This window comes from Anoplopoma fimbria, chromosome 17, assembly GCF_027596085.1.
Source record: "Anoplopoma fimbria isolate UVic2021 breed Golden Eagle Sablefish chromosome 17, Afim_UVic_2022, whole genome shotgun sequence".
NCBI lineage: Eukaryota > Metazoa > Chordata > Actinopteri > Perciformes > Anoplopomatidae > Anoplopoma > Anoplopoma fimbria.
Window position 1 is genome coordinate 25369130 of NC_072465.1, and position 27443 is coordinate 25396572.

The following is a 27443-nucleotide window of genomic DNA, read 5'->3' on the forward strand; positions in this document are numbered from 1 at the left end:
AAAGTTTGGACACACCTTCTCATTCAATGGTTTTTCTTATATATATATATTTATATATGTATATTTATATATATATATTTATATATATATATATTATATTATATATATATATATATAATATATATTTATTTATGTATATAAATAAATATATATACATTATTATTTTTATATATATATATAGTATATAGTCAAAAGTTTGGACACACCTTCTCATTCAATGGTTTTTCTTTACTTTTGAAGAATTAAAATATAAAACATATTCTGGTTTGTTGAGCATTTGTTTGTTTACCACATAATTACATATGTGTTCCTTCATAGTTTGGATGTCTTCAATATTAATCTACAATGTAGAAAAAATAAAGAAAAACCATTGAATGAGAAGGTGTGTCCAAACTTTTGACTGGTGCTGTACACATTAATATTACACATTGTGGTCTTTTATTAGGCTTGTATATTATTACGCTTTCTTTTCGACTCCATGTCCTTAAATTTGATTAGATTAGGCCAAGAAGAAATTATTGAAATTTATCAAAAACAATATTGGAACAGTTAAAGTGAATTCAACAGTCACACAAACTAAAACCTCAAAAATGATCATTAAGTTAATAAAAGTAGGATTATTTTTATTTAAACTGCGTTAGTTTTAGCTTCCTGGACCTCTAACTGTACACGGCGTGTATTCCCACAGACTGAAAGCTTCTTCATATTCAAACCTCACAAAAATATATGTTCACAGCACAAAGTGACACTGAGGCTTCTTATCAAATCAACTGTTAAGGCAAGAACTAAAGTCCACAATAAGAAGAGAAGGGATGTATGGAAGACATATACTGATTTTATTAAATTGTTAAGGCACACATTTCCTTATTAATTACACCATTGAGTTTGTTTGTTTGTTTTTTTAATAACAGAATTGGTCCTGTGAAACTGTGATTGGCTGCTGGTGTTGCATTATTTCCAAAGCAACTAACGAGAAAACCAAACCAGATGGAGCGACAGCAAGTCCTGACCAAAAGATATCTTCGTATTTAGGAAAATAAAAAATAAATCTGACGATCTTGAACTTTCTCTGGCAGTCTGTGTCTTCAGCTGCCGTTTGGTGTCCCTCCTGCTGACTGTTGAAATCAGTCTGGTGCACAAAACGGCCCCAAGAGGGGAGAAATAATCCGTCAGTTCCTGATTCTGAAGTCCAGACCAGTAAACAGAAACACAGAGACTTCACCTCCCATAATCCTCAGCTCTTCAGGGAGGACTTCAGCTTTCTCCTGGCGTCCTTGTGTTTTTTGCGGTACTCCTGTGGAAATCAGACAGAACAGAAGAAATATTTTCATTAAATCTTTGCCATTTCAGTTCAGGCCTCCTCTCAGTTTGAGGTTTATATTAGGCAAGGGTTAAATATTTAAATAATGAGGAGCGTTGATAAACTGTTTCTTAAACCATTCATGTGAATTTAGATTCATAAATGTGTGGAGGAATCTGTAAACGTCTCCTGGCTCGCTGGACGAGGGTGTCTGATGTTTAAAGACCTCAAACAACAGATGACCCCAGGTTACATAACTGATGATGTGTTCAAGTGCATTGCAAGATGTTTGAAAAGAACATCATCAACGTGTCTCACGATACTTAAAAAAATACTGCCGATCATCCAGAATTCTGTAGTGAAAAACCAGGACACAAACAAGTGTCTCTTTTTTACCAACCAATATGGAAGGTGGGTAGTGTTCAGGAAACAATGTGACATTTGCCTTATACTCACAGCTCAAGGAGAACAAGCAAACATCAGATATCGTTTTGGTCTACAGGACAAAAATATTGTTTTTTGTTCCATAAAAAGGCAAAGAACTGCAGTTACATTAGAAATCAACCCATAGTGGGAAAAATTTACTTACAAACCCCTAAACTGTCTTGCAAGAAGTCACTCAAACATATTTAAATACTGCATGAAGATTTTCACCAGGTTTACTCGTTGAGACCGTTTCTGATAAAGTTACTATTAAAAGTGAACGTAAACTGATGGTTACCTGTCTGAGCTCGCTCCTCTTCTCCTCCCACTGCTCCCTCTGCTCCTCCAGGTCAGAGGGACGACAGAACAACTTGGGACCCTCTGATGGAGGAAAAGAAACACAAGAAACTATTCAATTAATCCAATTTATACAGTACCGGTGGGATCATAAAAATATGTTTTAATATTCTATTTTTTTTTTTTATAATGTTCATCCTACCTGTCAGTCTGCTGTCACCAATGTAGAAGAAGAACAGATCCGTCTTTGAAGGAGTCTCCTCTCTGTGAACAGCATCACAAACATTTGATTTAAACTGAAAAGGATTTTAGAATAATGGTCCTGCTTTTACTTCAATCATTAAGCGTCCAACAAGGTTTTTAACTTATTTAAAACAGAAAATCTCAACAACTTCAGGTGTGTGGAGGTGTGAAGAAGCAGAGTTTTGTCACTTTTCAAAGCTTGATGATTCATTATGTCTCATCTTTGAACAAGTATTCGATCAGCAACTATTTGGCTAATTTATTTACCGTTTCAGTCAAAATTCACTTGTTCTAGTTAGTCTTTTCTTTGTCATAAATTATTTTAAATGTAATATGTTTTAATTTTGGACAGATTGTATATTAAACAAGGAATTTTGAGATGCCACCTTGGGCTTTGGGAAATGATAACTAATAATTTTCACAATTTTCTGACATTTTATAGACAAAACAACTCGTTATTTAGAGTCCTAGTCAATACTTTGACTTTAGATGTGATCAAGTCATACAATATACCTTGTAAAAATACTTTGGCATCAATATTACATAGTCATACATTTTGTAAATACATTTTGTGTTTTATAATATTGTGAAATTTTGACATTATTTATGTGGAGGCTTCATATAAGCCCAGTGGGGTTTTCTGCCTCTTCATTCACTGATATATTATTCATCTCCATTGTGTTTGTGTATCTTTCAAACTGTGAAAATGACCTAAAACGTATTTAAAGCAAACGATTTAATTGAATTAACTTTAATTAAATTAATTAATTTTTCTCACTCTGTGGTTTTAGCCGTGACGATGCTCTGCTCCTCCTCTTCCTCCTTCGCCTGCTCTTCCTCGTCCTCGCCCGAGCTGCTGTCTTGGAAACGTGGGTCTTGTTGCCATGACACCTTTGGCACCTGGATGCTCTCTACCTTGTACTCCGCTGGAAGAGAGATTTAAAAATAAGCCAAACAAATCTCCCCTCTGACAGTCTGAGACAAACATGTGACGTATGACCCACCTGTCTCTCCACTTCCTGTTTCTGTGTCGTCTCCGAAGAAGGAGAATTTAAATCCAGACGCCTCCTCATTCTCTGCTCCGGGATCAGCTGAGAGGAGAGACGACTGCAGGGTCGGCTGTTCATCCTTCCCTTCTTCTTCTTTCGCCTTTTCCTCCTCTTGGTCCCAGTTCGTTTCTCGTCTTCTGCGGCGACGTCCTCCTCCTTCGTCTGACCGAACACGGCCTTCAGGTCGCCGGACACGTCGTAGTAAATCTCCTTAGAAACCTCCGGGAGCTTCTGGGCCTCCTCCCTCTTCTTCCTCCTGGCCGCCTTGCTGCAAAGACGACAGATCACATTTAGAGCTGATAGATTTAGATTGGATTAGTACTTTCGTTATTTTTCAATGCGAAGACTTTAATTTGCAGCAATAAATTATGTATAACTGTTCTCTTCACTATTTAATTCCTTTGAGAGCTCTCTTGCTGCTCCGGCTTCACATCATTGCTGCATTCTACATTATTGTTCAGTATTTAAAGTATCTATTCTCCCAAGAAAAACATATTGATGCTCAGAGGTGAAAGGAAGTAAACTGAATGATTAGATTAGATGGTGGGTTAAATCTCACCTGTGCAATTTAAAATTCTGTGTCACTATTAATGATCATGTTTTGTCGTCGGGCCTGTTAATACGTGGTGTGCCACAAGGCTCAGTCCTGGGTCCCATCTTGTTCTCCATATACAGTGATTTGAAAGTATTCAGACCCCTTTCTTTTTGTAATGCGAGTTTTCTAAAGATTTATTCAGTTATAGAGGTATTTTATTGTGCTCTAGAATTAATTTAGAATGGATTAAATTGAAGTTTTTGGCAATTTATTCTGCAAAAAAATACCCATTACTGTAGTAACAAGGGGAAAAAAATGAAATTTCTCAATAACATAAATATTCAAAGAATGCTGCATCAGTAAAGCATTGCACTTCTGACACTACAGGACTCACAATGGCCAGGAAACACAAATATCACAATTGATGCAGGAGAATCAAAATGACTGTCTTTTCTATTCCATGCGTTTCTTACTTGTCTAAACCTGGCACCTACGTTACTCAAGCACCAAATGTGGATTCATCCCCTGCTGAAAATAGTGCCCAACATAGATATATATATGTATACATCATTTATCTGGATAATAGGGTCAATAACAGTGCTGATAGAGAATCAATAGATCAGGTCGGAGCGTCTGTGTTCGTACCTCTCCTTCTTGGTTTCATCGGTTTTGGTCTCAAAGGCAGCGTGTTCCTCTCTGCTCGGGTCGTAATGCAGCGCTGACACGTCTCTGCAAACACACACATTTTATTTTCTTTATTAACTTCCTGTTTGATAAAACATGTCCCCGTTCAGAAGTTGTTCCAGACTGTGAAGGTGTGAGAACTTTGTCTGTCTGACCTGAAGGTCTTGGCCTTGACGGGCGTCTTGCTGCTGCTTGTTGTTTGGCTGCTGCCGAGGACGCTCTGCAAGATGGACAGGCTCTTCTTCCTCTCCTCCTCCAGAGCCTCCTCATCCTCAGTCACGCTCTTCTTTTTCTCTGAATCACAAAAACGTTGCGTTATTCACCAGGACGAACAGCATTTTACACCAACAGGCATCTTTATTTACAAAATGTTAATCAAACCAAATGTGCTTTGCATTACAACGACAGATCAGATACACACAAATATAAGTGAAATGTAGAAGCATGAAACTTTACAGCATCATGCTGTATTAAAATACAACTTAACTAAACAACTCTCGTTACCTTCATGTGTGATAAAGTTACATTTTCAGACTTACTGGGAAATGTTTCTTGCATGGACAGAAAGACATTTCCACATCTAAAGCAATGAAGAGTTCCTGTTTGATCTCCTTTTTAACAACCCCTTTATCTCTCCAAGCGCCACCCTCAAAACTTTATATTGTGAGCTCCTCTAGTGGAGAGGCTCGAGAATACATTTTAGAAACAAAAACTATGACAAAGAATATTCCCTGACAACATTTTTTGCGGTGAAAACAAGATAAAAATCCAATAAATCTCACTTTTGAAAACGAAAACTATGACAAACTGTATTTAAATTCGTCAACAAATACAACCAATCAATGTGAAAGATGGAGGAATGGACCAATTAGCTAATTACTGTTTTAATGTTAAGTCAATAGCTGAATGCAGCTGTGGAGTCACACATTGAATCCTCCTGATTGGTCGAATTGTATCCTCCCCCACCCTAAAAATGATCTCGTCTCCAGTAGCTGATGGAGCAGTTTGACCTGTCGCACTCATCAGCATCAACAGCAACATTAAGCTTCTGTAAGTAAAGTTAGCGAACATTACAGATTATTGGAAGGAAAGAAACGTCATCCTTTCTTCATCACCGTCTCGACCAAAGCCCCCCCTCCCCCTCCGCCTCACCTGACTCCTCCTCTTTTTCCTCTTCCTCCTCCAGGAAGCGAGAGTCCATTCGAAAGCGATCGTCTCTCCCGAAGCGAGACTGCAGCTCCATCAGCTGGACATCACACACACACACACACAAACACAAACACACACACACACACACACACACACACACACACACACACAGTTATGGATTTGCATTTGAATAAAACTAATATTTAAGCATACGGAGCAGCAGCAGCGTCTATTCTCACCTTCTGTCCCGCTCGACCTTCAAACTGAGGCCTGAGGTCAAACCTGCTGCCGTCCTCCTCTTCATCTCCATCCTCCTCATCCTCACTGCCATCAAACAGCTTCGGGACGGACGGCTTCTGACACACACACACACACACACACACACACACACACACACACACACACACACACACACACACACACACACACACACACACACACACACACACACACACACACACACACACACACACACACACACACACAGTTAAACCACAGCTGATTTAAGGTTTCATGTCACTTTGATTCATGATAATTCTTTGGGTTAATGAAAATGATAAACAATAAATAACAATAACATAACTTTACGGACTGTAAACTGAATACCAGGATGAACTCCTCTCTCACCTTTTCTTTAGTCGTTTTGTGCTCACTGACTGCTGCCTCGTCACCCGTGGCCTCGTCCTCTGATTGGCCGTCCTGTAACAGCGTCTTCTTTGACGCCGTGACCTCCGAGGTGGTCTTCTGCTCGTCTTCATCCTCTTCATCATCAGAGCCAAAGACGATGTGTTTCCCTGCTCCTGCTTTTGGAGCATCCTGACCGAGACAAATGTTGTGTGAGTGCCGTTTATCCTCGATATTTGCTGGATGTGTTAAAGCATAATTGACTGCTAAAAAGCGTAAAATATTTATGTAAAAATATGTTAATGTTTTCTCCGGTGGGCAAAACACTGCAGAGTTAAAAGAAAGTCTAGCCAGACTCATCTCCAGAGAGCGTTCTCAGCATTAAAGAAAGGTCTCACTGCATTTATTATCATCCTGTGACAGGGGAAAGGCTTTGGCGTGTTTGTATTTCTTTAAACCAATCACGCTCTAGGCCCAGGATTAAATGATGGAGCCCTTTAAATAAAGATAGTGGAGATAGCTGAAGGGTAGTGGAATGCCAGCCGAAATATGAAATTGGAATTTTTCCTTTTCCGAAGCGAGGGTCCAAGGACGGAGGAAGTCTTATGCTGTGCAGATAAAGTAAAAGCCCTCTGAGGCAAATTAGTGTTTTTAATCTTTACAAATAAATGAAACTATTCTAGTCTCACACACAGATCTCTCATATGGCAGAACTCTGCCAACACCTAGCAGCTGGTCAGAGACTTATGATGCATCATTTAAATGCAACTTAATAAATCGGTTTTGTTTCCTAAACTATAGAAATCAAGGGTAAATATTTAGCTCAGGTTTAACAATTCAGTTTATATTATCTTTTTAGTAAATTTATGAATTTTTCACAAGTAATTATTATAAAAGTCTCAAATATTTCCATTGGCACAGTCCAGACCCCACAGCCTCAACCCCCAAAACTAAACCTGAACCCCTTAAAGCCAGACCTGAACCCCTTAAAGCCAGACCTGAACCCCTTAAAGCCAGACCTGAACCCTTAAAGCCAGACCTGAACCCTTAAAGCCAGACCTGAACCCCTTAAAGCCAGACCTGAACCCCTTAAAGCCAGACCTGAACCCTTAAAGCCAGACCTGAACCCTTAAAGCCAGACCTGAACCCCTTAAAGCCAGACCTGAACCCCTTAAAGCCAGACCTGAACCCTCCTCACAGTTGGAGACCCACCATGTTGGATAAAGCTCCCTGGATGAGCTTCTTGTTCTCTTCGGCCTCTTTCTGTCTCTTCTGGACGGCAGCCAGCCTCCTCGTGTTGGCCTTCCTCTGACGCTCCTCTTCCTCCTTAGCTCCCAACGGCGCCCGGGGAGGAGCCTGCTTCTCCTCCTCCTCCTCCTCCTCTTCCTCTTCGCTGGAGGAGGACTCACTGTGAGGAGCGGCGGGGGGTTTTGCTTTCACGGCTTCTTCTTGTTCGTCTTCCTCAGCCGAGGAGCTGGAGGATGAAGATGAAGCAGCTTTAGGTGTAAGAACGGTCTGATTGGCCGTCAACCTTTCCTCCTCCTCCTCTTCATCATCACTGCTAGAGGAGGAATCTGTCTCAGCTTTCTCAGCCATGTTCTTCACCACCTCCTCCTTTTTCTCCACTTTCTCCTCTTCTTCTTCTTCGTCCTCCTCCTCCTCATCACTGCTAGAAGAGGAACCTGTCTCAGCCATGTTCTTCACCACCTTCTCCTTTTTCACCTCCTCCTCTTCCTCCTCCTCCTCCTCCTCACTGCTCTCTGGTTCTGTGAGTTTCTGTCCGCTGATTTTCCCGCCCGTTGTTTTGTGCTTCAGCTGAGGAGCTTCAGAGTCCAGTTTCTGTTTTTTAACCTCCCCTCCTCCTCCTCCTCCTCCTCCCTTTTCCTCCTCTTCCTGTCTCCTCTGACTCTCGTTTGTTTCTGATCCCTCCTTCAGCGCTCTCGTCCCCTGGAAGGCCGGCAGCGCCGTTGAAACTTTCACAGCTTTTCTTTTCTTTTCTTTCTTCTTCTGCTGCTGCTGCTCGTCCTCGCTGCTGTCCTCCATCAAGGCGGCGAGGATCTCCTCGGGCGTGGTGCCTTTCTTGGGCGCAGGACTTTTTTCAGAGGAGTTGCTGAGGATGCTGGGAGCTGTAGTCTCAGGCGTCTGCTGGAATTCCTCTGCTACTTTCTGCAGATCAGCCAGAGAGATCTCCAGACGGGTGACGTTAGAAAACATGGCTTCATAGTCAGAATCTGAGCTGCAGTCGGCTGAATCCAACTCCTCCTCGTCTTCATCCTCCTCGTCTTCATCCTCCTCATCTTCATCTGATTCTGAGGAAGGGAGATCTACAACAGGGAGGACTTTCATCTTCTTCGTTTGGTTCTGAGAACTGTGTTTACCAGACGGTTTCTTGGAGGCGACCTCTTCTTCAGCATCTGATGAATCGTCCTCTTCCTCTACAGCTTTACTTTTCTTCTTCATCATCTTTCTCTTCCTGTCGTTGGCGTCGTTTCCTGAGAGTTGAGCTGCAGCTTGTGGAGTCGGTGTCTCCTGCGGTGGAGGAAGAGGAGGTTTCCTGGCGGCGAAGAGTTCATCTGTGTCTGCGGAGTCGTAGTCATTCTCTTCTTTGTCTCCTGGACCTCCTGAATCCCAAAGAAGAGCTTGTTGTTGCACAATTTGTCACATTTTTACAGCTTATTTAAAATAGTTTTTATCTGGTCGTTAGATACAGTCTGAAGATTTAGAGAATAAATTCACAATTTTTTGTAGAACAAGTCTTAAATTATTAGAACCTTTCCCTTAATTCTTAAAATATATTTTTATTCTAGTATCTTATTTTACTGCATTTTATTATGTGATTTTCATTCTTTTACATATTATTTATATCATAGATATGTATATCATTACAGCTTAACCAATTAAAATTGACTTGAATGTTGGTCAGAGCAATTTATTGATATGTTGTATTGTAATATTTTAAGTGTTGTCTTTTCCTTAAAGGCTGCTTTACAGTAAAGTGTTGTAATTTTCTAAACTTGCAAGATATTATTTGCCTTTACCTACTTAGTCATTATATCCACATTACTTATGATTTTTTTTTAATTTATTTAAATGTGTAAATATTTATGTAAAAGTACCAAATTTCAACTCTACAATATCTTAACAATGTCGATATCGATGTGTTTGGTCAAAAATCTTGTGATATATATATATATTTTATTTATTTGCAAAGGTATTTTTTGATCAGATCTTTAAGAAGCTCCTCTGTTACCTTTCCGTCCAGACTTCACCAAGTAGTCGAGTCCGACTACTTCCAACTTATCATCCTCCTCCTCTTCCTGCTGCAGTGCATCATGGGAGGTGTCCTGTGCTGCCACCATTCTGCGGATCTCCTCCTCCTCTGAATCGATGTGAGCGTAAGTGAAGCGAGGCGCCCTCCTCTGGTCCAGACTGTGGTTGGTTGGCGGTTTGTTCCCGTTGGTGAAGCGATGAGCCTCGGTGTGAACGACGGAGTCAACAGACGGCTTAGATCTAAGAGGAGAACAACCAGGAGGAGACTTAAGTTACTGTAAACATTAACACAGAAATACTCAAGAGGCCTATACTATTCATTCAATTGTCACATCATAAATACCAACACAGTGAATTAAGTTGACATAAAACAATTTATGTAAAAATCCCATTTCCAGACTGGAGACCTCATCTCTGTTGTATTTTCAACATCTTACAGTAAATATACACAATACAGTATCTGTGACACAAAACATATTTTAGGCTGATAAATCAAAAATATTTGATCCAAATAAATCCATCAGTTTCTATATTAAATGTAACATTTTTGATGAGAATCATGGAAATCCCTCTAGTCTTCAAACAAAAATTCAACAAACCGGCAGAAACTTAGAATCCAAGAAACAAGTTGGATCTTTTTGCAATCTACAATCAGCTGTAGGTTTTGGGAATCAAGTAAAAGCAGTGATGAATTCAAAAAACGTTTGTGATACCAATAACAGCAGGGACTACGAATAAATTAGAGAAACCTTATGGAACATTTGAGTAGTAGTCTTTAACAAAAAACGTCGATGCCGATACTACAACGATACTGTAGGGTTGACTATTTGTGCTTTTACAAAATGTTTATATAATGATATTTTTAATAAATAATCATCAGTAATGTGGATATAAGAACTAAGGAGGTAAAGGCATATAGAACAGTCTGGTAAGGTTAGAAAAGTACTGTAATGAAGCCCTCAAAACCAGGAAAAGTAAAACATTTATACCACATTAAGATATAACAATATCAAAAATCAATATCGATAGTATATCCATATATTGGCCTATTTGGGATTCAAATAAATAAGAAGGCATCTTCAGAATCTTGGAAAAAATATGGAATATCGGGAACTAGCTGGGACTGAGAAATACAGAAACCACTAGATGGTTTTGGGAACTCTGGAATCCAGCAAAAAGAATCCAGGAAACCAGTCAAAACCTCTGGGAATTCTACAAATCAGTACAAACTTTATAGAATCCCAGTACCAGCAGAAATTCTGAATAAAACTGGGAAAAACATCCCATCGTTACCTGGCTCTGCCTTCATCGTTATTGGAGGTGACCGCCTCCGACCGACTCTTCTTGCGTCTCTGCGGCGGCTCATATGGAGGGAACTCTCCCCGCCTCTTCTTGCTGATGTCATCATCGCCTCCCTGCTCCTCCCAGGTGAGCTGGGTGACGGGTGTGTGCTGGTCCGCGGTGCCGTCGGTGGAGCGGTCCAGCTTGCGGATGTTGTGGCTGTACTTGGACGGGTCGTACTTCACCGTCCGAGCTCTGCTGCCTTTCGGACTTTTGATCTGCAGGACGGGGAGGACGCGCCCGAACTTACTGACCACCCAGTCCTGAAAGCAGAGCACCCATGGGACCGTCAGCACCTCCATCCTCACACATGAGGCTGTGCGTCTCATTAAGAAAATGACTCTGGTGCAATAATGTGGTTGTCTTTAACTTAATGGCAGAGAAACAAGGCCTCTTTTATTCCTTATTTCACTGCTTCTTGGTTATTGCAGACTCAACATTTCTTCACTATTTATCTGTAATTTTGATAAATTCACTATAATGTACATTTCCACAGCACCAAAACAAATGTGAGTATCAGTTTTTCTGCTCTAAAATGTCTTTCATTTCACCAATCAATTCCAGTGCTTTCTCCTTTTCAGTTTTTTCCGATCGATCTTAAGTTACCATGAACACAACTCAAAAGTTCAAGCAGATTTTTTCACAATAAAAGCATTCAAGCCCTCCTGTTGTTTGTGGGCTATTAATTAGAAACATCTACATTGGAGGAAGCAGCTTATCATCAGTTAAAGGAAAATCATTAATGTGAGCATAGTGGGGAGTATGACACGACTGATTAAAGCTGTCAAAACTTATATTTTACTGCATTTATCATACGAAATATTACTGTTGGCTACAGGCATTATTTCACCCTCCTAAATGTTTGTTTTTTTATTTTAAAAGTGACTTATTTATTTGTATTGGCTTTTAAATTAGGGCTCTGCCATTACTGAATACTTTGTTTGAAATTAGAACTTAAAGTAAAGAGACAAACGGTTCATGGGTTTGCTCATGGTACGTGAATCCGTTTAGAAAAGTTCAGCCTTCTAGGGTGAAAACTGTGGTCGCCTAAGGGTGGGAAACTCTAGTGGAGCAACCGACTGACTAATCGACAGGATGAGCTCTGGAGCTGCTGGTTGCAGAAGTAAATATAGTTCTGTTTTAATCAGATTTTTTAAACTTTCAAATTCTGATATTGGTATCGGCCTAAAGAAGAAGTATTGCTGGATGTAACGTCTACACAGAAACAGGAAGTAGGAGATGACTAGACCTTGTGTCCCGGTACTTCGGTCCCCGGCACCGCAGCCTTCATGGTGAAGTTGTCCACGCCGGCTTTGCTCAGGGAGTCCAGCATCTTCTGTCTATTGTCCTCCGCTGCCGGCGGATGGAGGCGCTGCTCCGCCAACGTGTCCCGCTCCTCCTCCAGTCTGAGACACAGGAATAGATCATCAGTGTGCGGGTCAGAGAGGTGGGCTTTCTTTACATAATCGGAATCTGTTTGAATACCTTCATCCTGCAGAACTACAGATCCATTTTGGGAAAATAAAAACCTTTTCCTTTTGCCAATAAACTAATAAACAGATTTTGTGTATTTATATTAATGCAGATATCTGCTGCTTAGGATTTATTGCTTATCAGAACCTGAAATTCTTTAAATTCTCAAATTAAAACGGCGAGTTTGATCCTCCTTATGCGTTTGATTTTGAGACAATCACCTCCTCCTTTTTTTACTCCAGTGTGCAAAAATCCCATAAAGAAGCTAATCAGCAACTTATTTGATCATTATCAATAGTTTCAGTTGTTTGTCAAGCAAAAATATCATGTGTGACTGTAAACTGAATAACTTTGGGTTTTGGACGAGTGGTTGGATAAAACATATTTTTAAGATGTCACCTTGGACTGAAAACCATTTATAGCAACCGTGATTTTCAAACACGTAAACTTCCTCTTGCCCTACAGTCAGAACCCTTTCGTGTCGAGGTGAACATGGCTGTACCTGTGGAGGAAACTCTCTTTGGCTGTTTCAATCTGCAGAGTTCCTCCTTTCCACTTGGATTTGTTCAGCACCGTCATACCTGCAGAGAAACACACAGATTACAAACTGACGATACAACACAAGCTCTGATGTCAGTTCTGCTTAAAGGACGGTAACACAAAACAATCATCATGTTTGAACCGTTTTCTAGAAACAGAACTGCGCAGTGATTTTGTTTTTTTAAAGATACTGAAATCTGATCTATGAGGAGTGTTATCTCCCCAGACTGACAGCGTGTTCTTCTGTTTTAGCTAAAATCAGACCTGAAGGCTGAGTGATAATGAATGACGTGTTCAGATAGTTGGCTCAGTTCACTTACATTTCTTCAGGTCTGCGTCTGAAATGTTCATGTTAATGTAGGCAAAGGTTTTATAAGGAACACCTGCAGGAGAAGAGCAAGAGTCAGAACACACACACAGGTCACTAATAATACAATTATAATAAAACTCACCGATAATAATACAACTAACTTGATGGATTATGTACATAACGCAAGCATGTATAAGATAATAGAGTGTGTAAAACATTTAATACAACATAAAAAAAACACAGTTACATGGAATTTAAAGATGAAACACAGTGATTTTTCATCGTGGCTGTCTGAGTGTCTGAGTGTCTGAGTGTCGGACGTCTCACCCTCGTCGTCCTTCCTGGTCCGGACCTCCACGTCCTCCACATCTCCAAACTTTCCAAACCGATCCTTCAGATCCTTCTGGCTGACCGAGTGGCTCAAACCACCGATGTACAGCCGCCTCATAGCTCCGTTTCCTTGACAACACTGTAACTGCACAACAAACACTAGGGGTCAGCCATCTTACTGTTAAGTTACTCATCAATACACCGTGTATGTGTGGTGACTTTGATGGAACACAAAGTTTCAGTGCGAGTTCACTGCTGAGTTCAGTGCAAAAATAGTCAGATTGATCAATGTTGAGTTAATCAACCAAAAATATACTTAATGACAATTTTGTTAATCATGTCATTGCCTTTCACTTTACTTCAGGTTCTCAACTCCGGTGATTTGCAGCCTCTTTGCTTCAGAGTAAACTGTACAGCTCTTTACATTTTATTAATATTTTCCTATTGTATATTTATTGTTCTTTCATTTTGTATTACAGTTTTTTCCTTAAATTTCATCTAACATTTTATATTACCATGGCTAATTCCTTGTATGTGGAACCCTACCTGGCATAAAAAAAAGGTTATTTCCTGATTTAGAGTTTCTGGACTGATGATTGGACTTGAATGACTTGATTTATACATGTATGTTTGTATCACAGTGCTCTGAGATCCATACAGGTGACAGCTTTAGGAACATTACTAACACTTGTACAGGAGTGTAGTTTGGTTCTCTGTCAGCTAGAAATTATCTGCACTCTTTAGGTTTATAAAACCCTTGAAAGTGACCAATAAACTACAAACTACAGCCCTCTAAATAACTAGACAGTTGAATTAACACCTCTCTAAAACAGTTTAATGGATGAAGGTTGTTTTTGCAGAGCTGTTGTTGGACTGCATTAATTGCAAAAAAGTGGACTTAATATTTGTAAGTGACACAAATTAAACAAGACAATATGTCTTGGCAGTGTACTTTAAGGTTTCCATCCAGCTCAGTGTACATAGTGTGATGTGTGAGCCAGCAGACACTGAGGCAGATAAAGACAGTCCTAATGCAAAATCCTCACTAAATATTTATATATAATAATAATAATAATAATATATAATATAATATCACACAGAGTCTCAATAAACTATTATCTATAAACACACTAACTTATAAAATGGCTGATTAACGGGTTCATTTAAACCGACAGATACAAAAAAAAAAAAAAAATGTTTACCTCACATGTATCCAGCTGGTGTTCCCGTTAACTCTGTCCGGGTCTGCCATGCGGTCCGGCCGACTTTCCCTTCCGCGCTTGTTTCCGCGGAACTGAAAAGTTCCGCTGTGTGAGATTCAACAACAGCTTTAGAAAAAAAAATACTAAAATGCAGAAAAGGTTGCCTGTAGGTGAATTTATAATTAATATATAATAAAATATATAAATTATCATGTTTATTGGTGATTAAACAACCTTTTCTTGCTGTAATCACTCTGGACTGTTACATCTGTGTCAGACACGGCCTTCAAAGTAGAGGGGTGTCACACAATTTCCAGCATAGACAAGTTTATTTAAATTATTCCCTATTAACAATAATACATACACAGCTTTAATAAGTGTATCTTTAAATGATATATCATTTAAAATAATCAAAAGAGAAGCACACTGGCGGACCCTTCTTCACATAAATAGTTTGGCCCACCCCCTCCGACAAGTGGAGAGTGGTAGAGTCCAGAAGGCGCCAGGCTGCACACTGTTTTGATTGTCAGTGTGAAGCTCCACCAGCTGATTATAAGAGTTTAATACAGTACTTTTAACATTATATCAAAAACTAATACGGTAAGTTACATTTTGAGCTCCTATTTTATTTAATATTTGCATTTAATGTCCCCTTGTATTTCTACTCTATGCTTTTTACTCTACCACATGTTTTTTTGCAGCTTAATCTACTTTGCATATGTAGATTATTAATGCAGAATATACTTCAACTAATGCATTGGGATGTACACTCACCACTTTATTAGGTACACCTTGCTAGTACTGGGTTGGACCCCCTTTTGCCTTCAGAACTGCATTAATTCTTCATAGCATAGATTCAACAAGGTTGGAAACTCAGAGTATTGGTCCATATTGACATGATATTACATTACAGTCATTTAGCAGACGCTTTTATCCAAAGAGACTTACAATAAGTGTATTCAACATAGGTATTCAAGAGAACTACTAGTCACCAGAAGTCATAAGTGCATCTCCTTTCTTAAACAAGCATCTTAAAGCATAAACCAAAGCAAAAGTACAGAAACAAACTTATATGAATACAATAAGTGCAACAACTACAATAAGTGCAACCAGTCTGTTGCACTTATTGTATTCATATTAGTTTGTTGCACTTATTGTATTCATATACAATAAGTGCAACAAACTAATATGAATACAATAAGTGCTAAGTGGAAGGCTCAGGGTAGTACTTCTTGAAGAGGTGAGTTTTCAGCCTGCGCCTGATGGCATCAAGAAGGTGCTGCAGATTTGTCGGCTGCACATCCATGATGCAAATCTCCCGTTCCATCACGTCCCAAAGGTGCTCTATTGGATTGAGATCTGGTGACTGTGGAGGCCATTGGAGTGTGTCTCACTGTCATGTTCAAGAAACCAGTGTGAGATGATGTGAGCTTTGTGACATGGTGCATTATCCTGCTGGAAGTGGCCATCACAAGATGGGTACACTGTGGTCATAAAGGGATGGACATGGTCAGCAAGGCCGTGGCGTTGAAACGATGCTCAATTGGTACTAAGGGGCCCAAAGTGTGCCAAGAAAATATCCCCCACACCATGACACCACCACCACCAGCCTGAACCGGTGATACAAGGCAGGATGGATCCAATGCTTTCATGTTGTTTACGCCAAATTCTGACCCTACCATCTGAATGTCGCAGCTGAAATCGAGACTCATCAGGCCATTGTCCAATTTTGGTGAGCCTGTGCGAATTGTAGCCTCAGTTTCCTGTTCTTAGCTGACAGGAGTGGCCCCCGGTGGGGTCTTCTGCTGCTGTAGCCCATCTGCTTCAAGGTTCAGAGATGGTATTATCCTCTGACCTTCATCCACACAACTGCCGCTCACTGGATATTTTCTCTTTTTTCGGACCATTCTCTGTAAACCCTAGAGATGGTTGTGTGTGAAAATCCCAGTAGATCAGTTTTTGAAATACTCAGACCAGCCCGTCTAACCATGCCACGTTCAAAGTCACTTAAATCCCCTTTCTTCCCCATTCTGATGCTCGGTTTGAACTTCAGCAAGTCGTCTTCACTACGTCTAGATGTAGAAATGCATTGGGTTGCTGCCATGTGATTGGCTGATTAGCTATTTGTGTTAACAAGCAATTGAACAGGTGTGCCTAATAAAGTGGCCGGTGAGTGTATATTGTTAAAGATTAAGATTCCCAGCAGTATATAAAGTAGTTGAAATTAGCTCAAACTTTTTCACTGTGGTATTACTATTTAAGTAAACAATCTGAATACTCCACCATTGTATTTTACACCACTTTTTTCACTCTGTCAGTATTTTCTCTTTATGCGTCTTAAGGTCGTTTTAGTATTTGCTTTTCTGACCCCACAGCTCAGCAGTAAGTTGTCAGTAAACAATCAAGTCTGTCATGGCATCCTCACGTCCTGCATATTATCTACACCATTTTGAAACAGCTTTTTTTCTTAGCCTGTTTGTTTGTTTTGTCTGGCACAACAGTGTTTTTATTCTGCTCTCCTTACCCATTGGAACTTCCACATTTACATTTTTCTTTATCAATTTTATTGAGTCAATCTGTGTTTGTCCTTCAGGATGATGGAGAAGATGAGTGAAGAGAACATGGAGGAGGTGAGGGTGCTGGAGGCTCAGATTGAGCTTCTTCAGGCTGAAGTTTCAGCGTTGCTGCAACAACAGCAGGACAACCAGAAGGACATAACGTTCAACTTCAGAGGACAGATGCAGGATGCCATGTGAGTTTTGTTTTTATTCATGTTTAAATCTCTTAAACCATATTTCACTTTTCAACCTGTAGCATATTCCCCCACATACAACTGTACATCTTAAAATCTAGTCTTCCTGCTTACTTAAACCTGGGTGGTGCAAAGGCAGGTGCAAGTACATGAACAGTCTGTTGTCTGTCTCCACAGGTCGTATATGTGTGGAAAGAGACAAGGAGACGAGAAGGAGAAGGTGCTGTCCAGGCTGAAGGAGGAGGTGGAGGAGCTGGAGGAGGATCTGAAGCTGCAGACACAGATTAATGGCATCAGTCTGAACAGCTGCACCACAAAGACTCTGCAGAGCGGTAAGAACACCGTCAGAATCCACAGCCGTCACTGCTCTCTGTGTTACAGATTAAATGATCAATAAGGGAAAAACAACATCGATTGAAGTAATTCTTATATCCTACTTCTATATGTAAAGTATATTATTCAAATTATTTTCTACATTAATATTACTATTATTATAGCATTACTATATTTTAGTACCTTGTTCCCATGCTTATTATTATCATGGCCACACATCAAGACATTTATTTAGTTATTTTACAGGGATAGTTGGGGTGTCTTGAAGTGTACTATGTGTATTACTACAGTAGATGGCAGTCAACACACCCCCAGATTAAAGAAACGGACAGGAGTACCAGCATCACAACATTTCTAAGTTTCACTTTCAGTACAGTTCCCCGTTGGAAAGGGCTTTCAGAGGGCGAGATGAAGCAGAAAAAATATAAAAATATACCGTATGCATAAAGAGATTTTTGATTATTTTGGTTTGAGATACTTTCAGATGGCTTAAAGTACATTGCTTTGCTCCCATGCTGGTACTCCTGTTGTTCCTCTAAATTGGGTCGTGCCAACCGCTGTCTACTGTAGACTAGGGATAAGTACCCCATGCATAAGAAATTAAAATAAATGCATTTAATACTTGTGTGTGACCTCAAGAACATACAAACTGCATTTTGGTTAGAAAGACTGGATGTAAACCAAATGATTTAGGGACTAAGACTCCACAGAGCACCTTTTTTGAATGGGTCCCTCGTAGTGTAATAATGTACTTACACTGTGTGTGTGTGTGTGTGTGTGTCTGTGTGTCTACTAGGCGGCAGAAAGCTGGTCAAGCAGCTCTGTGTATCAGGTCACTGCTCTGAACTGGTCTTCCAGGTGGAGTTCAAGCTCTCTGAGGTCAAGGTGAGTCATTTAATGAATCTGTTAAAGAGACAGAGAGTCTCTGGTCCACAGTGGCCTCCGTTCCTCACCTCGCCACGGAGCTGGACAAGTGGAGTTGACACACTTGTGTCCTTTGCTCGTGCACAATTTATCGTTGAACCAAACTTTTGGTCGAGCAAAGGTCATCAGTGCTGTTTCTTTTCATTAACACTGAATTATAAATCAAGCTCATTTTAGATTTGTGTTAGATTCTGTGGATTTACACTAAACTAATTCTAATAGAGACAAAAGCTGTGTATAACTGTGTCTTTAACAGAATGGCTGCTGGTGGTGTTTCCATCCAGCAGAGGGCGACAGAGTCCTTTGTTCAGCGGTTCACTGAAGGAGGCATCAATTGCACTCTTGAGATTTAAGAAGCTCAACTCAGACCTCAGCAGCAGCTGTTAGACATTCAAAACACTTTAGTAAAAAAATCACTGTCAGGTCTTAAATGTCATCAAATCATCAGCCCAAACTGCCTCAAAGGAAAAATACAGTGTGAGGTGCTATTACATAAAGTCATGCCAATGGCAACAAGTGGGACAGGAGATGAAAAATGGCCTCTTGGCTCACTCTGGAGCATTTACAGGAATGTTTTATTACTTTGCACTGTCCCTACCAAGTTTGACAATAAAAAAAAAACAAGAATTCCAATCACGTTTCAGTTCTAGATGTCATCCCTTCAAGTTAAAGCACTTTTCCTCAGAATAGAGCTGGGAAATCCTTTGAAATATGAGGCCCAAGTTTCAGTCACGATGCTAAAGCGATCATTTCATCCGTACCTTGCTTTGAGAAAGCTAAACATGTTTTTCTGCAAAAGTCCATGTTAATTGTTTTCTAAACAAAAGGGGTTGTACATGATTGTAAATTAAATAGTCAAAAACAACTGGAAAACATATGAATTTAATCAGGAACTCTATGATCAAAAGATACATTTTTTATGATGATTGATCTGATCAACTCTTTGATGCCAACTTTCAGTTCTTTTGAGGTTTTGAGGTTTGAAATGCAGCGTAACATGCAATCCTGTCACATTTGAATGACCCTGTATATGTGTATAGAGGTTTCTTTATCATTGTGATCTGTAAACCTGCTCCATGTAGGTCCAGCAGTCTTCTGGTTTTCATTCTGACTGGATCAACCAGCAGAACAGCTGGTTTCACTGAATCACTCCTGCCTGGCTCAAGAAGTGTTATTAAAATTAATTCTATTGTTTCTGCTCTGAAATCTTGCCTTGTTTTAAAAAGACATTTACTATTTGGCAGTGTTATTTGGAAACAGTCCTTATTGTAAACACACACTCTCTTCTCACTTTTATTATAGTTTGATTAATACTTGCCTTTTACATTGTAACATACTGAGAGCTAGTACAACTTTTAGTAACTGAAAACATGTTTTGTTAGTGTTTTTATGAGGTACGCCAGGCTAAAACAACAGTCTGGTGAAACAGTCCTACAATAAAACCTGCCGTCATGAGGCTTTTAATCACTTCTTTTGGTTGTAACTGTTTCAGAGAGCGGAGGATTCAACTTTGTTTTTGTTGTACGTAATTAACCCAGAGGCAACATGAATCAGCAGCTCTGAATATCTTCTTTTTTTCTGCTCACTTTGCTGTCTTCTCTTCTCACATCATGCACATGAACTCTTATCAATCATCACTGCACTGACGAAGTGACTCAGACTTATTGATGGTGTGTTTGTCCTGCAGGAGGGTTCAGGTTCAGGATCTGCGAGGACGATCAGTGATCTGAACGTGGTGATGGACGCCAGCGACCTGCAGAGCTTCAGCAGTTTCTTGTCTGGGTAAGAACTCGCAGTCTCGCTGCTCTGAATAGAAAATCTTTCTCACCGATCCTACCAGTGTATTTCTGCCACATCATCTCCAATGATCCTTTTGTTCGTGAGTTTTCACATTAATCTTAATTTCTTTTGTTTAAGCAATTTAATGGATTTTCCATTAAACACACCAGACATGTTTGCAGAGTTGGAAATGAAAACGTATACAAGCATGGAACAGCTGCATCATTGAAATTATTTCATTTGTGAAAAGGTACCTCAGCAATCTCCCTCCATCCCATAACCCCCTTTAAGTCCAAAACCTCACATGGATGACTGTAATTGTCCAATGAAACGTTTTTAAAATCAAGAATTACAGAAGTAGCACGCACAAAGATTCTGCTCTAATGGGCAAGTAACACATGCAAGGAATTTTACTGATATTTTAAATAGACCTTTTTTCTTCAACGACAAACTTTTTCAGAGTGATCAACCTCTTGGTAATGCTATTCCCCTTAATAATCACTGATTCATTGTTATAATCAATCAAAGGAATTGTGTGAAAATGCATCTCTAGTCAATTTAAAGTTACAATCTTAACGATCTCCGTTTTGTTCTCTTTTTTTTCTGCTCCTGTGGCAGTTAGCGGTAATAACAGGTCTCATTTTGACTCAATTCCCAGAAATTCAAACACTGTATGCATTTCATAGCACTGCACACATGAGGGCATTTATCAGAGATCCATGAGCTCAATCATTAGTGTATTACCTCATTCTGCGTAATTGGAACTAAACGTACATTCATATAATTAAAACCGTCACGATAACCTTAAAAGACAAATTCTATTCCTGATAAATCAGAACTAGAGAAAACACACAACGTCGTATGACTTCCTGTCGCCACCACTCAGCTAAAGTCGCACTAGTGTTCCGTGTGATTTAGTCGTCTCACTTAAGCCACCATCTTTTTATGACACGTAAAGCCTCAAAATTCACATGTGGGACATATTTACTGACCTTTGGGATTAACTGGATCACAGACTGTGAGCCAGATCTTATCACCCAACATCAGTGTTCAACGTCATCTAACTAATGCTCTTGTGGCTGAATTCTGGAATGACATGTTCCACTATCTCATATTGTGTCAGGTATCCACGTACTTTTGGCCATGTGATGTATTTAGTCCGTTAAACTAAAGTTCATCATGTGTGACTCGGTTTCAGACTAATTGGTGCGTGATGACTGGTGTTTGGAGCGGAACGAGCTCTCATTTATTTACCCTGTCCGTTCTCCACAGTCCAGCTCTACATATTTAATATTTGATATTATTCCTGTCAGGATGAAACCGTCTATTTAGTTCAACTCAAGTGTTTATCAAAGTAGAAAATCTCAAACTGAAAACCGCTGTCGTCCAGCTGAACTTTCTCCCTCCCACGTCCACTCTCCCCACTCGGTCTGCCCTGTACTCAACAAACAAAACAAACGCCTTTCTCACGGCATTAACTGGCGTTAAATGTAACTTATTGCATTTAGAATGGCTGCATTCCATTTTGGAATTGAGCACAGCCATCATTGATATTAGTTACACCTGTTCTTCTCCTGGGGTAAGAGACTGAGACCTCCTCACTCTCTACACGCACCACCCAACATGAACTCTCTCTTAGTCCTTTATTCTGCTGTGATGAGATCAGCTCCAGGTGTGTGGCTTCCCCCACCTCTTCCAAATATTGTCATCTGGGAGTGGGCGGGGCCACCTGGCAAGAATGTAGATGCCTCTAATCACTCAGCCCCTTACAGAACGATATATCTGCCTCACTTTCATTATCAGTTATTTACACAAAATAAATGTACCAGCTGGTGAGCTGAGCGCATGTGGAGGTTTGTTCGTGTTCCACTGCCCTCGAGGATTTCACCTGGCGAAGCGTCACAGACTTGTTTTATTTGTTTCGCAGACTCTGAGAGTCAGACTCAAAGTCTAAAGGCACCGAGAACTAATTATCTTAGTCAGCTTTTTACCATAATAATAGGCTCCTACATTAACAGAAATATTTTTAATGGGTTTGCAAAAATGTTGGTTACGTATTTCACATGTCAGGTTTCTGTTTGTTTCTCACTTGTTTGAAGTGTGAATCCTGTATTTCTGTACATCAGTTTCAGCATGTTTTCAGGGTGACAAACTGCACCCACACAGTCCCGATGAAGGACATTATCTAAGTTTTTGTACATGAATAAAAGACCACAGAGTCTTGCCTATTTCATTACTATTAAGTAAACATTTTAAATCAAGTTGTCTACCCTTGGCTTCATCTCCAACAGAACTAAAGCCAAGGGTAGTTGTCATTAAGTGGCTTAAAAGATTAAAGGAAATGTCAGCATCAATCCTGAATCAGCTCGTGGTAGGTGTGTTGTAGTAAATGTGTTGTGTTTATGTGCTCAGGTGCATTTTCTGTCCCGATAGCCACAGTCTGCCAGAAAGCGTCTGTTCTGTACAGTTGATCTGCACCACTGAGCACGAGTCTGATTTGCTCTATATCTGAGGCCAAACCACATCTGGATTGTATGGCCCAGTCTGCAGAATCTGGCAAAACAACCCCCAAAAAACAGATGGAAAAATACTGGAGATAATGATTCTGACAAACTGCTGCTTTCTTAGAGTCTGAGAGAGAGAGAGAGAAAAAGAGAGGGGGAGAGAGCGTTAGTCGTAGTTTTACCGTCCAAATCAGACTGATAATATCTTTTAAATCAAGCCGGTCTGAATTGTTAAAGACAAACACACTGACACTGAATTTTACTGCTTATCATTATTCACATGTTCCCACATCTGTCCTCTTGTCCCCATGAAGTGGGGTTCTAAGCTTTGTTAGTATTCAAAGCATCACTGTGACCACACACTAATACTGTGTAGCAGATGCAGCAGTTCAGCTTGAGTCCTCAGTCAGTGTCACACATCCACACTGCTGCTGTTTGGGGTACCTGCTGGTCTGTCAGAATGTACATGTTGTAATACTGAAGAAAACAAATTTATGTAGACGTTGATTTTGTCAGACACGATTGTCTCAGCACTGCTGTGCAGCAGGTTGGAATCACTGCCTGGTTAATAGGTTTATGAGCTGGGACTGAATCACTATTTCATATGACAAAAGACATGAAAAATGTGTTAATTAGAAGAAATAAACTGAGAATTCGGCTGTACTAACAAACCGTTAAGATGAACACGGAGTAGGTGCGGACTGGAAACGCTAATGTGGACGTACAGTAATGTTTTCACATAAAAATGAAATGGCTAAGTGTCGACGTAGTCTTACTTTTAGCCAACAGTTTATCAGCAGTACAGTCGGCAAGTGACTGTGATGTGGAAACACTTGAAGCAATGCATTGTGGGATTGTCTTAACGGACTCTAGGCGGACTGGATAATGTCAAACTTCATTCTGAAGCCCTGCCATTAAAACACAGTGCTGCTCTTGTCATGTGGGGATCCAAGCGGCCTGACTCACAAACCGTTCTGACCCCCAGCCTGCGGTTGGAGAAACACTGATCCGGGCTGTTTGTGTTTCCTGGTCAGAGCCAGGCTGATAGTGTGAAGCCAAACTGTGCGGAGGTCAGGACGGCAGCAGGAGGTTTCAGTCTGAAAGTAAAAGGCGTTGTCGTTGCTTTACAGACACACTCACTTATAGTCTACATGCATGTATCCTAGACAGTGCGATTAAACTAGTTTTGTGTAGTAAAAATGTTAACTTCCTCGTTATGCAGCAGGGGCGTTCCTAAAGTGCACCGTTTCTCTGATCTCTTGCATACCAATTTTCTCTGTCGGTATTACTAGGTTATTGTCGTCAAATCTATTAAACAGATAATTAGGAAACCAGATCTGAGTCAGTTATCGGCTTATCATTCAGTGATCTGAACTTCAGTTCTCCAACATAGTTTAGGAATAAGCTACGAGGGTTGTGTTCGGGTTCATTCAACTAAATGATGCATTAGTTTTAATTCCTATAAAAACTATTAATATTATTCTTTTTAAGTGACAGCCTTAATGTCTGTAGGAGCTCAGTATTTTTTTTTCTACCAACCAAAATATGTCATGTTATAATTTAACTTTTTTTCCACTGTTTACTGTAAACTCATTTTACTGCTTCTTTTGGATGATGAACTGAAGCCACTAAAACGTTCCAAGTCCACACATCTCATTAGAATCGCTGCATGATAAGGTTTTTGAGAGCAGCATGGTTTAATTGGGTCCAAACTGAAGATTTAATCAAACGGCATCATTCAGAACTGATAGAGCCAGATCAGTTCAAAACAACAATATCAAGCCAGGGATCAGTCGGTATATCTCTCTCTCTCTCTCTCTCTCTCTCTCTTGCTTTGTCTTTTTGGTAGAGCTCCATTATATGGGAGCATGCTGCCATGTTTCCATCAGCTCTTTGTGGAATAACAGTCATCTGGAAACTTCACCCAACTGCCGTCTAGCCTTGGGCCCCCATGGAAAACTCTGGAAAGCCTGTAACAGAATGTCCCAGGCTCACTCAGACGGCAGGCAGACCAAAGCAAAGATACATTTTTTTGCTATGGCCATTGCGATATGAAGCACACTTAATGTAGCGATGCACCTTTTTGAAACTTGCCTTTTACAGTTTTTGCATTTTGCATCTTGCATTTGGAGATACTACAGGATTTAGCTCTTTGGACGTGTTGTATAAAACCATAGTGCATTTTTAACAAACTTTTGTTTTGTTGCAAATTTAAGTCACCACTTATGCAATACATTTGTCCTTTGGCTCGGGAGGTTGAGTTGGTTGTCTCTTAATCGCAATGTTGGCGGTTTGACTCCCGGCTCGTCCTGTCCGCATGTCCAAGTGTCTTTGAGCAAGACGCTGAAGGCCTGCGCCTTGCGTGGTGGCTGCCACCCATCACTGTTGTATGAATGTGTGTGAATGAGAGGCAAATTGGAAAGCACTCTGCTCGGTAAGGTAGAAATTTGATTTATATTTCTATTGTATATTATATTATATTATAATGTCCAATTGATCAATATTTGGGGTTATGACCAAATATATTCAAGCAAAACTCAAGCCATACCCACAAACTTCAATTGTACAAGGTTTTTATAAATACATTTTATTTTATTTTATCAGTCCTGCAGTCTACTCGGGACTTGTACAATCTTTTTACTTACACCATGCATGCGTAAACCATCGACTGTATAAAATAAGTGGATGTATCTTGGTTTTTTGGAACCAGAAGTGACACGAGAGGGTGGAGCAACACAAGATTTTTAGACGGCCAAAATGTTACCATTAACTTTCGTGAACTAAAAACACTATGAAAGGGTTCAAGTTCTAAGACGAAAACACAGACAAGTCCCCGACAACGCTGTCATAGCAACCTGACCTACACTCAATACTGTACCTGAACACCTCCTGTGTCGACTGGAGGTTTGAAGCTCTGCTAACCAGCTAAAGACTTGACAATAATTCAAGCCTTCAGTTGAGACCTCTTGACAGTTCAGCGTTAACGTACTTAATATTGCCAACCATTTTTTAAGTTCAGTGATGCACATTGTCACATGTTCGATACATATAGAACTATTAAATGATGTGTGCACCATCATTTCAGGGTGGAGGAGAGCAGGGACCTTCTGCTGTTCTTCAGGACTCTCAGGACCTTCTCAGACCGATGTGACGACCGACGCAGAACCTTCCAGCATTTCCAGGTAAGTGAAGACTCACCTGCATCGAAAACGGACCTTAAACTGGCAACTTCATCCTCACACACCTGCTTTCCATTAGGTGCGTGTTGTTGACACATATCACATTTAGCTCCTGACAGTTAGCATGGAGGACTTGGCCAGCTTGGGCTCTTTTGTCAAGGCAATGTCTCCAACACCACTGATCACATTTTTGCTAAACATGTGCTTATTTTCTCCCAGTGAGATTGCGGCAGTTTGTCAATATTTTTGTTCTATGAGTCACTTATGACCTGTTGCCAAATGACATCCCTGCATCATTTTTCGGGGGGACAAGATGAGCCTATCCATAATTCTTTGAGACCAGATGGTCCATCGATCAGGACAGAAAGACACAAAATTGGTTGGATTTAATCTTTAACCTCTGCTCAACCCGTGCTGGGTTTCACCCTCATCCATCAGTGGAGGAGCCTTGTTGTCTTGTCCAGCGTAGAGGTCAGAGGGTCAATCCAGAGGGACAGGTTTTGGGGGTTTTTTCTGATCCAGAAGGTACTGGCATCATGTTTTGTATTTCAAAACAGTCAGCTTAATGTCAGACATGAAGATACAATAAAACCTCCAAAAAAGTCAGTTTCGTTTGCAAAGTGCTTAGATTTCAGGCTGATGGAAGAGTAGGAAACCTGAAGGTCGATGTCATAGGTGGGAATTGGTGTGTGCATGGTAAATATCGGGGTGGGACTTTATTGAAGAGGTAGCAGCAAAATGTCAAATAGTAAATCAAGCTGCTGAAGCAATATGGAACCTTTTCTCCTGTTTACGTGGAGAATGTAAAGTTCTGCCAAGTTGGCCGTGCTGAAGGAGGATTAACCCCCATTTTCCATTTTGGCCTGTGTGCTCTAAACTCTTATTTTGCTCTAGTTGCATTTTTTCTTCAGTGTTATTATTGAAAAAATGTAATTCCCATTGTAACTGTTTGGCTGTAATGGGGGCATTCTGATTTCCACGCTTTAATGACGCTCAGACATAAATATGTATTTAGAGGAATAAACAAAAATATGAAACGCAAAGAATTCACATGCAATCCAGGAATCTTAACATTTTTGGTTGCTGGTAGACCACAAAACATTAACCAGCCAGTCAAAGAAGGAGGACAGGACTGCAGATGATGTTTGGCTATATACCAATTACAAACCACAGACATTTACAAGCACTAATCACTGAATAAC

General features: G+C 40.1%; 2 protein-coding genes across 2 annotated transcripts in view; one reads left to right on the plus strand and one right to left on the minus strand.

Moving 5' to 3' along the window:
- Window positions 1-733: 733 nt before the first annotated feature.
- nol8 (nucleolar protein 8) lies at window positions 734-14865 on the minus strand. The gene is given in 19 exon segments (XM_054616814.1): window positions 734-1294; window positions 2022-2104; window positions 2223-2284; window positions 3042-3189; window positions 3268-3438; window positions 3441-3580; window positions 4493-4576; window positions 4687-4825; window positions 5684-5777; window positions 5920-6033; window positions 6308-6496; window positions 7517-8925; window positions 9555-9814; window positions 10868-11178; window positions 12165-12321; window positions 12891-12969; window positions 13249-13311; window positions 13566-13713; window positions 14771-14865. Coding segments are annotated over 18 exon segments (3684 nt in total). The 5' UTR covers window positions 13687-13713; window positions 14771-14865; the 3' UTR covers window positions 734-1234.
- A 410-nt stretch (window positions 14866-15275) lies between these two features.
- The window catches only part of cenpp (centromere protein P), an 85794-nt gene continuing 73626 nt past the window's right edge, over window positions 15276-27443 (plus strand). Inside the window, exons 1-6 of the mRNA XM_054616820.1 lie at window positions 15276-15370; window positions 17364-17522; window positions 17700-17854; window positions 18652-18740; window positions 20467-20561; window positions 26148-26244. Of these exons, the coding sequence (XP_054472795.1) occupies window positions 17365-17522; window positions 17700-17854; window positions 18652-18740; window positions 20467-20561; window positions 26148-26244 (594 nt within the window). The 5' untranslated portion in view covers window positions 15276-15370; window position 17364. The remainder of the gene's footprint in view (window positions 15371-17363; window positions 17523-17699; window positions 17855-18651; window positions 18741-20466; window positions 20562-26147; window positions 26245-27443) is intronic.